This window comes from Limtongia smithiae, assembly GCF_038497785.1.
Source record: "Limtongia smithiae strain NRRL Y-17922 unplaced genomic scaffold V1518scaffold_1, whole genome shotgun sequence".
In the NCBI taxonomy this organism is placed as follows: Eukaryota; Fungi; Ascomycota; class Lipomycetes; order Lipomycetales; family Lipomycetaceae; genus Limtongia; species Limtongia smithiae.
Genome location: NW_027117622.1, coordinates 910,662 through 926,528, shown reverse-complemented (window position 1 = coordinate 926,528; position 15,867 = coordinate 910,662). Strand labels below are relative to the sequence as shown.

General features: G+C 50.3%; 8 protein-coding genes across 8 annotated transcripts; 5 read left to right on the top strand and 3 right to left on the bottom strand.

The window, feature by feature from the left end:
• Window positions 1-38: 38 nt before the first annotated feature.
• Window positions 39-4,598, bottom strand: V1518DRAFT_409040 (uncharacterized protein). Its single transcript, XM_066902272.1, has 8 exons — window positions 4,571-4,598; window positions 4,500-4,516; window positions 4,028-4,387; window positions 3,764-3,961; window positions 3,630-3,697; window positions 3,377-3,565; window positions 328-3,326; window positions 39-268 (listed from the first exon to the last, which is right to left on the bottom strand). Exons 3-8 carry the CDS (start codon window positions 4,263-4,265, stop codon window positions 181-183), a joined length of 3,780 nt encoding a protein of 1,259 aa, XP_066762012.1. The 5' UTR covers window positions 4,266-4,387; window positions 4,500-4,516; window positions 4,571-4,598; the 3' UTR covers window positions 39-180.
• V1518DRAFT_409038 (ubiquitin-conjugating enzyme/RWD-like protein) lies at window positions 4,415-5,914 on the top strand. The gene is made up of 6 exons (XM_066902271.1): window positions 4,415-4,775; window positions 4,846-5,041; window positions 5,097-5,206; window positions 5,271-5,331; window positions 5,394-5,742; window positions 5,806-5,914. Exons 1-5 carry the CDS (start codon window positions 4,709-4,711, stop codon window positions 5,419-5,421), a joined length of 462 nt encoding a protein of 153 aa, XP_066762011.1. The 5' UTR covers window positions 4,415-4,708; the 3' UTR covers window positions 5,422-5,742; window positions 5,806-5,914.
• On the bottom strand, window positions 5,699-7,053 carry V1518DRAFT_409035 (DNA-directed RNA polymerase). The gene is made up of 5 exons (XM_066902270.1): window positions 6,943-7,053; window positions 6,810-6,881; window positions 6,506-6,743; window positions 5,915-6,454; window positions 5,699-5,864 (listed from the first exon to the last, which is right to left on the bottom strand). Exons 1-5 carry the CDS (start codon window positions 6,997-6,999, stop codon window positions 5,755-5,757), a joined length of 1,017 nt encoding a protein of 338 aa, XP_066762010.1. The 5' UTR covers window positions 7,000-7,053; the 3' UTR covers window positions 5,699-5,754.
• An 82-nt stretch (window positions 7,054-7,135) lies between these two features.
• V1518DRAFT_409032 (nife hydrogenase-like protein) lies at window positions 7,136-8,992 on the top strand. The gene is made up of 3 exons (XM_066902269.1): window positions 7,136-7,474; window positions 7,539-7,721; window positions 7,773-8,992. Exons 1-3 carry the CDS (start codon window positions 7,285-7,287, stop codon window positions 8,789-8,791), a joined length of 1,392 nt encoding a protein of 463 aa, XP_066762009.1. The 5' UTR covers window positions 7,136-7,284; the 3' UTR covers window positions 8,792-8,992.
• A 118-nt stretch (window positions 8,993-9,110) lies between these two features.
• On the top strand, window positions 9,111-10,451 carry V1518DRAFT_369331 (uncharacterized protein; the record flags this gene model as incomplete). Its single annotated transcript, XM_066901270.1, has 3 exons — window positions 9,111-9,149; window positions 9,217-9,302; window positions 9,359-10,451. 3 exons carry the CDS (start codon window positions 9,111-9,113, stop codon window positions 10,449-10,451), a joined length of 1,218 nt encoding a protein of 405 aa, XP_066762008.1.
• Window positions 10,452-10,701: 250 nt separating this feature from the next.
• On the top strand, window positions 10,702-12,453 carry V1518DRAFT_20146 (uncharacterized protein). The gene is made up of 2 exons (XM_066900896.1): window positions 10,702-11,845; window positions 11,900-12,453. The coding sequence occupies exons 1-2, from the start codon at window positions 10,952-10,954 to the stop codon at window positions 12,272-12,274; spliced, it is 1,269 nt and encodes a 422-aa protein (XP_066762007.1). The 5' UTR covers window positions 10,702-10,951; the 3' UTR covers window positions 12,275-12,453.
• A 198-nt stretch (window positions 12,454-12,651) lies between these two features.
• Window positions 12,652-14,975, top strand: V1518DRAFT_443764 (uncharacterized protein; the record flags this gene model as incomplete). The annotated part of the gene is made up of 2 exons (XM_066906445.1): window positions 12,652-12,788; window positions 12,969-14,975. 2 exons carry the CDS (start codon window positions 12,652-12,654, stop codon window positions 14,755-14,757), a joined length of 1,926 nt encoding a protein of 641 aa, XP_066762006.1. The 3' UTR covers window positions 14,758-14,975.
• V1518DRAFT_409026 (uncharacterized protein) lies at window positions 14,892-15,867 on the bottom strand. The gene has a single exon (XM_066902268.1). The coding sequence runs from the start codon at window positions 15,806-15,808 to the stop codon at window positions 15,065-15,067; it is 744 nt and encodes a 247-aa protein (XP_066762005.1). The 5' UTR covers window positions 15,809-15,867; the 3' UTR covers window positions 14,892-15,064.

The following is a 15,867-nucleotide window of genomic DNA, read 5'->3' as shown; positions in this document are numbered from 1 at the left end:
ATATGTAGTCGTGATTATCTTGGTCATTGCTCTTGAAATTGGTCAGTCCACCCGTGTGTAGCTTTATTCATGAATTGACTAGGGCTAAAAAAAAAAAGTGCGGACATTCGTCAAGCTAAGTAGAGAATACTGCGGCATCAAGCTACAAGACAAGCATAACTAATGATGTGTGGCAGCTGATTACTTGGTGCTAGTGTGTAGGGTCGCAGAGTTGAGTTGGAACATCTTCCACAACAGCGCAGCTTTTTCAATCTTCTCAACTAGGTCGCTAGAACAATCAGAGATTAGCTTTGGCAACGCGCACAATGAAGAAGCAGCTTTACATACTCGATATTCCCAGAGGTATGGACAGGAGTTGGAAGTCGCTGCGCGCCTGCGGCAGATGCCACTGCTGCTGTTGAAGCAACGCCTCCCGATTTGTCGCGTCGCCGCACTTTGGTTTTGTTGGCGCTATCGAGCACAAGTCGTTGCTGTTGTTGCTCCTCCGCTGGGACTGCACCAGCTGCCGCGTCCGCCGCAGCTACAATGGCCGCTCGCTCTTGGCTCTCCTTGTCGTTTGCAATGTATTCGTCAACATGCCGTTGATAATGTCGTTCCAGTTCATCAATTGCGTCTGCCGCGTTCGCGTCGACAATGCGATAGTCACAACCTGTGACGTAGCAAACGAGCGATGGCGCAGTTTGTGCGTGAGAAATTGTGGTTGGCAGGCGTACAACGTCAAGAGGCGGAGCTCCAGTGGCCATGACAGTGACAGACCAGCCGTCACGGATTTGTTCCCTCCAAAGCTCTTTCTGGTACGTATCAGGGTCTGACGCAGGTATAATCGATAGTAACGGGGGCAGCATGGCATTCTTTCCGCCAGCTTGCCTTTGTATCTTGCGCTCCTCCTCCAGCTTCTTCCTGTAAACTTTAGCACCTGCTTTCGCTGCCCTGAGAAAATCTGGTGTCACAGTCATGCCATAAGTCTTGTTGTCAAATGGTCTAGATTCATAGTACGGCGCCAATGTAATCTCACGAATCATTGACTTTGTTAGCGCAGTTTCTGGAATCGCTGTAGAGACGTGTGACGGCTTTGTCGGCGGTGACATCAGAATCTTCGCTGCAGGCTGTAGTTCGGTCGGCGCGCTGTTGATGATTGTTGCTTGTAGTGAATCAGCTAGACGGACAACCTTTGGCAGCTCTCTAACAATACTATTCTCGCCTATCCGCCGGGCCATTCGACGACGTTTAGAGCGAGGCTCATTAGCCCTCGTCGGCAAAACGATGGTGAAATTCGTACCCGGATCAAGAGCAACTTCATCCGGAGATAAATGTTGCCCGAGAGCATTTATAGCGGTCTGCTCGGGTAGTCGAATCTGGACACTGGGCTCAAATGTTGTTATCGCACTGGTTCCTGTCTCTGAGTCGGTCTTGATAGCTCCGTTGAGGAGCTCGACGGTCATCACCGGTCTAACGACATCGACTGTGCCATCTGTTTCGTGTTTCGTCAGACGCCAAGTACCAACGGTCGGCGCTAATGCTACAGCCATAGTGCTTTCCTGCGCGCTCGGTGTTGCAACCTTGGACAAAGTGCGCTCTGAATTGAGCAATTGCTGAATAATATCGATATCTGAAGGCTTGACTGATATGGTCGTCGGTATGTCCTCCTCAGTTGTGCTCACCACTGACTCCTGCACGACTGTAGGTAGAGTGACTTGGAATTGTACAGTCGCGCGCATGGCTGGCGTCTGCGCGTTCATTGGAGGAGTAATATGAATCTTCTCCATGCGGAGCGCTGCTGGTTTCTGCGCAACGGCCGGTACCTTCCAAGACGACTTTGATTCCAGCACTGTCGCCTCTGTCTTCGGTGCAACTTCTCTGATCTCTTCATTCAAAAATTTGGCTATTGCCGTCTTGGAGAAATCAGCTGTGTTCTGAGGAACAAGATCGGAGGGAATCCGCTTCTCAGGAAGAGTAAATTTGGTATCAGCTGTCAAAAATGAAGCATTCTGAGCAGTCGAAATATTCACGTCCCTCATCGTTTTCGATACGATGCGCGGGGAAAATGGCCAGTTCACCATACCATCGGCATTAACTGTCGCACAGGCACCTGCTTGATTTGTCGAGCTTAAAGTAGCAGAAGTCTGTAGCGTCGCCTGATTATCCTGGGCCAGAAACACAAGCCCAGCCTCAGCGTTCTTCAGATTGGGGCCAGTCGCCGTAAGTGAAGTGGTAACGCGCTTGAGAAAATGCGTCGGCGCAGTAGTCGCAATTTCTTCCTGTTTGGACGCGACTAACGCAGACTTGACCGGAAATATAACAGATGCGGTGGTCTGGCTCATCTCCGACTTCTGCTCAATTTTAGGAGATGCTAAGCCTTCAGAATGCGCTCTATTATTATGCCTAAGACTCCCCGATATTGTCTGAACAGAGCGCGGTTCGTTCTTTCGTCGACGAAATGCAACAAATTCAGCTCGCGCTTCCGGCCTCCAAGTCGAATTCTCGGAAACCGTCGAGCTGGCTGTCGACGTGTTTTCAGAAGTTATAGAACGCTTCAAAATTGCGGATACTGTCCGAGAAGATTGGGAGCTGTCATTTCGCCGGCGGTACGCAGAAAATGCAGCGAGCGGGTCAGGTACGATAGAATTAGCCGCGTTCGAATTGTCCGCATTCATTGGACTGATGAGAGGTGGCTTATCTGAGACAGATGTTGAGTCTACCAGAAGTGTCGGATCAATAAGTTGCGCGCGGTCTTTTGCACTTGTTCTAAGTCTTGGATCGGTCGCAGCCTTCTGGGTCGAAAGTTCCTTGCGTTCATGTTTTCCCGTATATAGCACAGCTTGTTGAGAGAGTTGTTCCAATGCCAGCTCACGCATGGTAGGTCGAGAATCACGTTGAATGGTCTTCTCATTTTCAGCAGGAGAATGCTTGTGTGAGCTCGAGTCTGATTGTGATAGTCGCGTTGGAGCTGAAGAAACATGCGGATCTTGATTAGAAAGGGTCATCGACATAGAAGATGCAGAAACAAGAGAACTGGATGTTGGTGTTGCTTCGTCTAGTCGTTGTCTCTTTGAATTGGGGTAATCTAAGTCTGTATTTAGATGCTGATTTCGCTTTATTGGGCTGTACCTGTAACCGAAAGGCGAAAGAAAATTGTGCGCGCGCACCTTCGCGTACGCCACAGCTTGCTCCATAGCAGCGGCGTTTGGAAGTCTGTAATATAACAGAATTCCCGGCCGGTTCGCTCGATATTCGTCTTTGATATCTGGATTTTCGGTTGTTATTCCATCTATACAGTGCAATAGTCCGGCGTCTCGAAGGTGCAAGTAACAATGGTTGTATGTCGCCTTAGCGTTAGTTAGTAATGCTCAGATCAATGAAGCAAACGATAACGAACCGTAAAATCTTTAATAATACCTTTGGAAAGAACAGCCAAATTTGGAGCTTTAACGTGGCGAAGTATATTGAGAATTAGAACAATCGACTCAGCCCGATAAATATCGAGGCCGACATCGATTTGCTTGGAATAGGCATCTCGAGGAGACAAACCGGTGGTATCGCAGATATACGGGTAGCGCTGGACATACTTTTGTATGACCTTATCAATACCAGTCGTCCGCAGCTAGCTAAGGATTATCGAATACACTTACCTCTCTCATGATATCTTGCACAAATCGATGCCTGTTGCCTTTACCATCTGGGTCTGTACAACAGAATACTGTGGAACAAGAAAGTGAAGTCAGTTCACGTCAGGATTTCATATGCCGAATGAAGAGAGCCTTACGCCACAACTGGGTGCTTGCCTTAATGTTCGCCAGTTGTGTGCGATAAGACAAGTGGAAGGAAACAGCAACAAAAATCGCAAACTTCGAGTAAACTGTGATAGTAAGGCGATCTGAATGTTCGACGTAGTCAATTAAAGCGGTTTTTATGCGGTACGATCGAATCTGTGTCTCTTCACGAACGGTACGGGGTCTGAGGGCTAAATAAGAGTGTCAATGAGCATGGGTGGTCGCAGCAGATCGAAGAGGCAGGAGTTATAGCTTACGCTCCACAACGTCGCGCAATTGAGCTATGCCCTCGACAAAGCAGCAGTAGTCCTCGGAAAGTTGCTCTTCCCGCGTGAAATCCGTGGGAGTACCCTTTTCGGAGAGGAAGATTGCGTTAGTGAGGATCACCGTCGGACGAGGACTACTTGGGGTCGGAAAGAGAAAGAGGTTGGCCTCCTGCTCCGCCTTCGGGTACCACTCTGAACTCTGAAGACGAACATCGCGCCAGGCACACATGCGGACAAGTAGCCCAGCGAAGACAACAAATTGAGGGGGCCTGGGGGAGGAGAGGGTGAGCGCCGACAAGCGTTGGGCGAAACGCGAAGGCGCAATCGGTGAATGCGATATAGTTAAGTGGACTGCAGCTTGTCACTAAAACCCTCTCTAAGTGCTAACTCGACTACTAGCTAAATTAACTTTAGTTAAGCGCCCTAGGTAAGGGTCAGGGCTAATTTGCACTTACCTGCTCACTAAGTTGAACATGTCAACTAAACGATTAGGTAAGTAAGCCGCTAACTCGTCAGTAGTATTTGGCTACCTACCACCTCTAATCAATTCTGCCTGTACGCTGTCTTGGTGGGTTTAGTGTACGCTACCGCGATCCATATACTCCTACTTCCCTCCTCTCTCCCTTTCCTCGCCCTTCTCATTTCTCCCTCGGTCTCATATTATTTGTCGCCATGTCAGCCGGCTTTACAAAACGTCTCGGCCGCGAGCTGCACGAGCTCAACACCCATCCAGCCGTCGGTAAGTAATCGTCACCGTGATCGTTGTGGTCGTCGTCTCTAGTATGCACTCACTGATCGGCTCTCTATAGGTATCCACGTATTTCAGGCAGACGAGTACCGAATATGGCTCATCGACATCCAAGTCATGGACAATAACCCCATATATGCTGGAAAGACGTTTCGGCTGCAATTTCGATTTTCAAACCAGTACCCAATTGAAGCCCCCGAGGTGCAGTTCGTGGCTTCGCGGGACCGGCCTATCCCGATTCATCCGCACATATACAGGTATGTGGCCACATCCTTGTTAAAACAATGCGATGCATCATGCTGACCTATACAGCAATGGACATATTTGTCTAGACGTACTCGGTACTGGTTGGTCGCCAATTCAGACGGTCAGCTCGGTATCGATGTCGATTCAATCTATGCTAGCCGGCAATGACCGAAATGGTAAGACATGAGTCTGCGATTGGCTCCTCACGTAAGTGGATACGGGGCTGACTTATATTTGCAGAGCGGCCGCGCGACGATGCACGATATGTCGCGACCGCCCCCATCAGCCCAAAGCAGACGAGGTGAGAAGGAATACGTGTCGCCTTAACTCAGGAGCAATTTGAACTAACTCTCTCATTTTCAGATTCGTGTACCACGACGACAATGTCTAGTCTGCGGTTTGTCTATTTTAGGCGATAGACAAATGATGTGGGAGACGGCGATGTCAATAATCGTGTGGGCGCATAGAAGTACTCTACGCGCTTGTCTGTAAACTAATATCACATAACTACAGGTTAGTAAACTCACGTCACCACAATGGGTTTGGAATTTTGATCGGCGCGTATGCTATTCATGTATGGTCACTCAGGCGCAGGTATACATCCTTTGCAGCAACTATTTGTTACAAGCTGCGCCATCAGCTATTTCGAACATGTTGCTAGCTTTTACATAATATAAGCCCTTTTAATTGTTTATTCTGTATTAGTCTGAGGGTATACAACGTTCTATGCTCTTAGGTCAAACTTGCGAAGAATCTGACATTTTTTCCTCAGCAGCTGGATGCTCTTGAGGAAGATGTCGTCAGGTGTCATAGCTCCAGTTGACTCAACTGAGACTAAACCAGTGTTAGTTCTGTAAAATGCCATGACAAACGAGTGAACTTACATATAAAATGGTCACGTTGTCTTCCGAGCCTTACGCGGTCCTCGAATTCGGGATGGCGAAGAACTTCGCGCGATACTGTGTCCTTTCGAGCATCCTTGACGTATGCTTCTCCTTTGGCGTTGATGCCGATTACGCCCTTCGGAAAGCATGCTCTGAATTTCTTTGCAAGTTCTCCGGTAATCGGGCCAGCAAGAATGTCAATGATTGGCAAAAGTCGGTATGTTGCCGTTGCGACTGGACTAAATTTGGCGTGGTCCTGGCCGACTCCTAAGATACAATGCATTGTCAGGTCGATTTCCTGACCCGGTCGCAGTTTGGCGATTAAGATATTGGGATTTGTCGGCACGATACCGTCCGGAAACCACTCTAATTGGCGGCCTTGTGGTTCAAATTGTATTTGAGAGGCATACACATGTGCATTGTGGTAAAGCAGCTTTGGGTCAGTGGTGCCCTCAGGGTGATTGGGATTGTCGGTGCACGCCGCCTGCAGACGTAGCACCACTGTGTCGTAGTCAGTTGGCTCAAAACCAGGGTCATTTTCTAAACATGCGCATTAGCAACGTATCAAGACAGCCCGCAACTTCAACTCACTCTTAAACCACCGCAAGTAGTCTGGATTCGCGTTCAGTGGAACGAGTCCCAATCTGTGTGCAAGAACCTCATCCTGGATGATAGACGTGTTGTTTTCGATGTAGACGTATTCTATGGCGAGTGTCGGGATTTCGGCAATCATGATCCGGCGGAAAGCGTTTGCAATGGAAGCATCGATGCCAATGAGGTCGAACTCCGTAGAGGTGTCGGTCAGGTAGCTAATTTTTACTTTCAGATTCTATAAAATATAAGATTTCTGCTCATTCGATCACGTAAGGTAAGTACACAATCGTATTTATCTTACTTCTTTAAACCGGTCTAGGTCCCATGAGTGGTCCTCTCCCGGGTAGTACCCGGGGAAATCTGTGCTGGAGACCTAGTGAAATGTTAGCACGTGCTGGGCTAGAAATGATAAATCCTCTGTCCTCAACACCCACATTTGTCACGCGGTCGTGCTCGATACCGACGCGGTTTCGCTTTGAACGATCGCTCATTGCGGTGACAAGTTCACGGTGGCAGTTCGTCGTCCAGGTGCTCCTCGAGAAATTATTTTGATGTTTGGTCCCAAGGCACGGACACACTTTGCACCATGTCCCGTCCATCACGTGAAATTCACTTGAAGTACAAGCCCCGGCACAAGTGCAGCGCTGCGCGAAAGATGCGCGGACCAATGGGCGCGCGGCTTTTGCAACGCCAGCGTCCGAGGCACATCGTCTTCACCTCTTGCACTACGCGAACAGATTGCCTGCGACGACCAGACGCCTCCGACGAGCACCGCAATGCTGGCCCCCGCCGTCCTTCGACACGTCGGCAGGCTTCCCGCCGCTCGGCTGGCGCGTTCTGCTGCTTCCGTTGCCGCTGTCCGTGCCTTCTCCAGCGCTCTGCCGCGCCAACAGCCAGACGTCGAGTTCACGGCAACCACACTCTCCGAACTTCCCGCGGACGAACTCTCGAATTCATTCAACAGACGTGTGTACTGTCCAGTTGATTTGTGGTCTCACGCCATGGCAAGCGACTAACTCGCATCTCGCAGAGAACGCGCGCGACCTCATCCAGCAGCGTAACCGCAAGATTCGTGCCTTTACCGTCAACTTCGGCCCCCAGCATCCTGCTGCACACGGCGTGTTACGTCTCATTCTGGAGCTACATGGCGAAGAGATTTTGCGGTCAGATCCCCACGTTGGTCTGCTGCATCGTGGCACCGAGAAGCTGATCGGTATGTTTATTTGTAAATCACCCTTGCGGAACCTAACTAACCTCCTTCCAGAGTACAAAACATATCTCCAGGCCCTGCCATACTTCGACCGTCTGGATTATGTCTCCATGATGTCTAATGAGCAAGTTTTCGCTCTTGCGGTCGAGAAGCTACTAAACATTGATATTCCCATCCGCGCCAAGTACATTCGCGTCCTCTTTGCCGAGATCTCGCGCGTCCTCAACCATCTCATGTCTGTCCTTTCCCATGCTATGGATGTCGGTGCTCTTACCCCCTTCTTGTGGGGTATGGAGGAGCGAGAAAAGCTTATGGAGTTTTACGAGCGCGTCTCTGGGGCTCGTCTGCATGCAGCCTACGTCCGCCCGGGTGGTGTCTCTCAGGATCTCCCTCCAGGCTTGTTGGACGACATCTATATGTGGGCGACCCAGTTCGGTGACCGAATTGATGAGGTGGAGGAGCTGTTGACCGACAACCGTATTTGGAAGCTGAGAACTATCGGCGTTGGTGTAATGACTGCGGAGGAGGTCCTTAATTACTCGTTTTCCGGTGTCATGCTGCGAGGATCTGGTGTCCTTTACGACATCCGAAAGAACCAACCATATGAGGTTTACGATAAACTGGACTTTGATGTTCCTGTCGGCGTCAATGGCGACTGCTACGACCGCTACCTTATCAGAATGGCGGAGTTCAGACAGTCTCTTCGAATTATTTTCCAGTGCCTCAACGACATGCCTGCCGGTCCGGTCAAGGTAGAGGACTACAAGATCAGCCCACCTCCTCGTTCCGTTATGAAGGAAGATATGGAGAGTCTAATCCATCACTTTTTGCTCTTTACCAAGGGTTATTGCGTCCCTCCTGGTGAGACCTACACTGCCATTGAGGCTCCCAAGGGTGAAATGGGTGTCTATGTCGTGTCCGACGGATCTGAGCGTCCCTACAGATGCAAGATTCGTGCTCCTGGCTTCGCCCATCTTGCAGGCTTCGATCATATCTCGCGTGGCCACTTCCTCGCAGATGCCGTTGCCATTATTGGCACCATGGATCTTGTTTTCGGCGAGGTAGATCGTTAAATCGGCGAGATGAATTGTGTTTTGCATGTTGGACAAGGAGGTGGACAGCATACAGTCTGCATCCTGGTCGGATGTGGCGACAATTTACAGTCATAGAGATTAGTTTTATGTGTTGTTTAGCAATTCACATCATGCCATCGTTGACCGTAGATAGTATCTTTGAGGGTATTCATATCAAAATAGACGTTTGAGACACGCGAGTGCACGAACTAACGAGAAAACGCGTCAGGTGCGCGTGATAAGTCCCACGAGCGCGAGAGTTATAGCTGCAAGTCTTCTTGGTATCGTCATTGTCGCACACTCAGCCCATCCATCGTCTATGCCCATCCTCGAAAAGTATCAGACCTTGCCAGATCTTGTGAGCGCTCTTTGATTGCGGTTTGACGTCTGCGATTCGCCGTGCACTAACACGGCGGTGCTTTCAGGATCAATGGTCTCCCGAACTCTTTGAGACACCCGATCGCGATGAGACTGCGCACGATAATGTAATTTTACACATGCGTACAGCCTGGTCACAAAGAATAATGGTTGTTAATGAGGACTGCTTGTACAGGGGGCTACTCCAAGTGAGCAAGAGAATGAAGACATCGACTACACAACTATTTCTGCCGACACAGCGCGCGCTCGGTTTTTGAATAGGACGTTCCAAACCACACCCGGCAGTTTTGACAGCAGAGATGACGATGAAGGGAAGGTGATTGAGTCATCTAGCATGAAACTACAGCGCCTAAAGAGCGAAGTCGACGACTTGTATGCAACACTTGCGTCTGGCGACGGCAGCCTGAAACAGGAGAACATGACCGATGCGAGCACAGTCGAAGAGATCTCCGAATTGGCAAGACGGATATCGAGTCTGATACACGAACAGAGTGCCAATCATAGTGATTTAATTAATGCGTTGGGTCGACGAGCGCCGGTACAGGTCGCTGGCGATCCGTCGTCTCTACCAGTACCAGCGGACGACAAACAAGTGAAGCCAACCTCGACACCACCGCCACCCCCCGCCAATGCTGTCACTACAGAGAAAGCCGAATTGATATCGCTTGAAGCGCGTATCGACGTTTTGGAACGGGCATTGGGAAGCACTGCTAGCGTGTCTTTTGCGGAATCGTTCAGTTCTACAGTATTCGAACAACCAATAGTTCCGACGCTTGCATCGCTTACGCAGAAGATCTCAGCTCTAACAGCGTCGTCGGGACGACTAGAAGCCGTGGCTGCGTCGACTTCAGCGAGTCAGGCAGCTATCCAGTACCAGCAGTCGCAGCCCCAACAGAAACACACGCGGCCATCTACTGCTGACTCCATCTCTACAGCCGCAGCTGACGAGCTCGTACCTGTATTGCGCACGCAAGATATTGCGCAGATCAACGCACTTCACGGCTCGCTCGCCAGTGTTGAAAAGCTAGCGCGAATAGTTCCGCCATTGATCGACCGGCTGAAGACGTTGCGATACGTGCATGCCGAGGCGGGTGCTTCGGTGACCAACCTTGTCGAATTGCGAGGCACTCTTATTGCTGCCGAGAAGGAGGCGGAGAAGTGGGATAAGGTCCTCGGTGCAGTGGAGAAGAAAATGGACGTCCTGGAGATGCGGGAAAAGGAGAACCTGAAAGCTGTAGAGGCATGGATCAAGGAGCTCGAGCAGAAAATGGCTGCATTGTAAGATAACAAGAGTTGTCACATCGTCTGGACTCTGGACGCGTGTAACGTGTGTAGATTGTTTACTGCCCCATTTTCCGCACCGCCTCTCGAATCACATCTCCCTCTCGAGTATAACCACCTAGACATACCATGTCTAAACCTGGTAACGCAGCAAGCATTCAGATTTCTAGAAAAAGTTCCCGAATCACGAACTTCCACCACCAGTGGCGCAGGCGTTAATTAAGGTTGTGCACCGATTTTCCAATATCCCGCGAAAGTTTGGATTCGACGAACCATCACCGACATCTCGCGCATCAACTGCCACAAGGGCCCCCTTTCTCCCGACTGCACTGATCCCGCACAGTGTAGAATTCCAACGCGGCCCTGGCTCCCGCATTTTCAGACAACAAAGTCAAACAATTGAGACGCCATTCGATAGTTGGTCGTGTTCTGGCACAGCTGGGCATCAAGCAGCCCGTCACAGAACCTGACCTGCACGAAGTGCAGAGCTCCCCGGCTGCGATGCCGAAATATAAGACCCTGGAGTCGCCGGAGGCATCTGACTATGCCGAGGATGAGCCGCGCGCGATCGCAAAGGACGATGTGGAGAGCGATATGCAGGAAGAGAGCGAGAATGGAGACGACACCCGGCAACATACACGCCAGAGGGCCACTGCTTCCTATTCTGCACGACGTGCAGCCAACAAGTCGATAGAACAGAGTGGAACATCCAGCAAGGCACGATCAAACAGCGCGCACAGCAAAAATATGAGCTATGAGAGCCCGAGCAGCGAGGCCGACGACGACGCGTACGAGGATGGAACCGCCGCCGACAATGACGATTTCAAGATGATGACTCCTACGGACGTCCCATTTGAAATTGTGTACAAGAATGCTAAGACTATCTCGAAGCGGAATAAGAAGAGAAAACTCGACTTTTGGGATGACAACAGTGCAGAGATTCCAGATCTCGCATACGGCCAGGACTATACCATTAAACCGGAATACGAGTGGGAACACCTAAGCAGTTTCAAGAACTTTGTCGTCGGGGACGAAAAATTCTCCATTGGCGACTATGTCTTTGTGAATCACGACAATGTTTTAACGGCGGCAGTGATCACCGACCCTTCGCTATACTGGATTGGCAGAGTGCTTGAGATTCGTGCGATAGATAAGAGCAACGTGTACATTCGCCTGTTCTGGATGTATTGGCCGTCTGAGCTACCAGGCGGCCGCAAATATTATCACGGGAACAAGGAGCTTGTTGCGTCACAGCATATGGACCTAATTGACGCGATGACAGTGTCTGCGAAGGCCACGGTGGTGCACTGGATAGAAGACAACAACGAGTACAACACTAAGATGTCAGATTTGTTTTGGCGCCAGCGATATGACTCTTCAAGTCAGGAACTGATGGTAAGATTATATTTGTTGGTTGCACTTGTGGACGGTCGCTGACATTAAAATCAGCCTCTTCGCAAGCACTGCCGCTGTAAGAAATACTATAATCCGGACAAGGTCATGGTCTGGTGCACATCCTGTCACAACTGGCTACACGAAGAGTGCGTGATCGAAGACATTCGAAAGCGGTATGCAGACGATATCAAGAAAGTAGAGAGCAGCGAACCGGTATTGTCTCCCGGTAAGGCGAGAAAGAAGATAGCAGGTAACATAGTGTCAAATTTGGGCCCGGGTTCTCGAAAGGGCAAAAGTGGCGATGCTGTGGATGACGTTGAGGTATTGATGGACAACAAAGAGATGGTGGCACAGGCCGCTTACACGAGTGTGACCGGACCGAAGAGGGTGCCCATCATATGCCTCATCTGCCAGGATATAGTCAGCTAGCAGAATGTGGGATTTTGTGTGTTTATTAAGACGGGCAGAAGTTATAAGTTTAACTGAGAGGGTGATATATGCGATTCTGTTGTTCGTGTTTGGCTCTTAGTGTGTTTCTAATGTAAGTTAAGTTGATGTTGACTCACTAACAGAGATGCGCTTGAACCGCTAGATGCCCTAACCCAAAATGCGGCTCGTTGGGAGCACACGTCGCGCCAAAAACGGCAACTGCCCAGCCCACTGCTTCCGCGTAACAACCGCGCCCACACGTCGTGCCGCCCGCCGCCTCTCGAGTCTCTTACAAGACCGGACTCGTATTCTCTTTCTGGACTGCTTGTCTTCGCACAGCGGGAAGACTGCTGCTATAGTGTGCCCGGCTCACAGCAATGTCCTCGTCGCCGGGACCGACACCGGTCACAATACCTCAGGACCAGTCCTCCCTTGACGACCAGCTCGCGGAGCTTCATGCGCACCCGCAGAACAGCTATGCTGACGTCCTCTTTGTGATGCCGAATTTGCCTGCGTTGATGTGTTTGGACATTGATCTGCAACTTGGCGGTGGCGCAGGTACTATTTCCAGCAGCAGCATCTGTGGCGGAGGTGCCAGTAGCACTGGCAGCAGCAGTCCTGGCAGTCCCATCAATAACAGCAGCTTCCTGAGCAGTCATGTTTCCGGCATCAGCGCAATTGGAAGTCCGCAGAGATCTCAGCCGTCTCAGCACAACACGATACCGCTGCCTTCGTTACTATGGGCACATTCAGCGTTGTTGGCGGTCACATACGCGAAGCCGTTGTCACGGCTCGGCGAATCTTTCTTATCTGTGGATGAGGATGGTATCAGTAGCGATGGCGGCAGCAGTGAGATCCTGAGAGCCCGCTTGGGTCTGGAACCGCGGACTCCACACGGCCTTCCGTATACTGCTATAGTCGTGCCGCCGGAGCACGATCTCGCCATCCGGAAGCTTGTGGCGAGCTGCTACCGGCCGGTCGTTTTACGAAGTCTGTGGGAGCGTATGGGCGGCAAACGGGAGATGCTTACAGCATTTGACGTGTCGATGCAGTATGCACGAAGCAATAACGGCGGGGGCATCTGGCCGTCGGCGGCGGCCGCTTCGGAGTTTGATGCCGCGGACGCAGGTGACGAAGAAGAGGATTTGACCAACACATCATCGATGTCGATTTTCTCCTCTCTGTCGATTCAGGATTCCACGTTTCAAGGCGACATGACCCTGCGAATTGAAGGCGAACGGATATCGTTTACCGTCCACAAGTTTCTGCTGGATCTCCGTGTGCCGTATTTCAGCACTTTGTTTAGATCTGCGTTTGCTGATGCCAGTTTGAGCGAACATACACTATCGTCGGACTACTTCACACCACTGTCGCTTGCGATCGTGGTACAGTATATTTATCTGGACGACGCAGACTTATTATTTTCATGGAAATGGACAGACTTTACGCGGTACGTGAACTCGATGAAATGCACCAACGACATTAACCCGCCCACGCAAGACATATTGGATGTGTTCTGCGACGCGCTAGTCTCGGCGAAATTCCTGCAGTTTGAGTCGCTTGAATGGTGGATCACAAACTGTCTGATCAAGATTGCGCACGGTTTTGCCTGCAATGGAGCGCAGTGTGCGCGCATTCTTCCGGGCATTGCAATACTCGGGCAGCAGTACAACATGCCACAGCTGTATCAGCCGTTTATTTCATGGATGTCGAAACACAGCAACATTCTCTGTCTTTGGAAGCGCAACATGCTTGCGTTACCGCCGGAACTACGGTTACAGCTCGTCGAGGAAGTTAAGGCGCAGGTGACGCTGTCCAATGCGATTCCGTTGTATCTTCGTCTATACAGCTTACGCCAGAACACACTGACGTCCGCATTTCGGGAAGACTGGGAAGAAAATATTTTGTCGCCACTCATCGGCTTCTGCGGCACCTATGTGAGTAGGCACTTTGCCGAGCCACGAGTTGTATTTTCCGCAGCAACTGCAGCAAGAAACATGCTGTACAAGAACCCATCGATATCGTCCTACTCGGCGATCGAAGATCTATTTCAGCTTGTCATGACGAAGATGTGCAAGGACAACGCCACACTGATGTGGCGCGGAGCAGATTGCTACGCGAAGCTAATACCAGGCATGTCGGAGGTGGAGACACTGAGTGCAAAGGTAACATCTTGGTTTGTGCAGCACTGGGAGGAACTCGTTGTTCCCGCAAATAGCACTACAGTTGGGTCCACAATCAAGCAGCACAAGCGACAGTCCGACACCTTCATTGGCTTCAACGAATGGCAAGACGATAGTTTACAAAAGCTAAGCGCACAAATTGGCGTACCTGTGGCGCATCTCAAGGGATTATCTGAGGCTGAGCGGAACTGGGAGCACAGGAAGGAGAAGTGGCTGGAGAAGTGCAGAGTTGACGAGGCCAATAGACTTCGTCGACGGGAGTTGCTCCGAACACGCGAAGAGGAGAAGAAGGTAAAATAATCTATTTTTCAGCTTCTCTACATTTTGTTTATAGTTTTGGACGGTGTCTTGAGTTCTTGTGTGGATAGTATAGTATCCACTTTTGCCTGGTCGGTGGGACGGAGATGGCGGTTTTTTAATTTTGTTCATTGTCGGTTGGTTAAGCGTTTCTTAATTATATATGTGTTTTTTTCATAGAATCTGTAATTAGGTACTTGTGAAATTAAGCAGCAGCATCCAAGCCGTGCTATTGATAGACTAGAGGATAGCCTCCGATGATTGTTAACATTGACTTATTGATATTTATTTGCCATTGACACATCATATATCACCGCAGGACTTTAATAACATCTTCTGTATCTTTTTGTGCAAAGTCGTCCGTGTCCATGGAAGCGTCATGATATACGGGCTTTTCCCCAGCGGCGCGTATGCGCATGTTCTCATTGAATGTCCACTTCGGATGCACCTTGTCGCAAGCTGATCCCTTAGGACAAAACCCTGCTAGATAAAACTCGCATAAAGTCTTCCGAATATGTCGCTTTTGACACCCCGGTCCAAGCCTACAGAACCCGCGCTCGTAATTAGGACACACCGGTATCCGCGATTGGGGGTCGATGTGGAGGTACAGGCAATCCGGACTCTGCGTGCAGAACTTGTTGCGTGCAAAAAAGGTACACTCGGGCATCTTCCGCAGGTTGTATTCGTGCAAAAACTCGCACGCGTCGCCCTTCTTGCACAGGCCACGCAGCCAGTGCTTGCACACGACCCGGTTCGGAGCGGACGGATGTACATGGCGGTCCTCGCAGGCATTGCCAAGCTCGCATGCGTCTTGTAAATACTTCTTGCATATAGGTCGCGACGGATCAATGCCAAATTGGTACTCTTTTCGCAGGAAGGCCTCGAATGTGAAGTGCATTCTCTTGGATTTCACGGAGTCCACTGCTGGCGTAGAAAGAACGAATGACGCCAGATGTACATTTGTAGGCGCGGTGGCAGCGGATCCAGAGTTAGATGCTGACGGCCCCGTAGGTACACCTGCTGATCTCGAGGTCACTATGGTCGCTGTTGCCATAGTCGGTGATTTGGTAGAGTGTGAGAATGTCGACAAAATACAACTGGATCGTAGGAAGT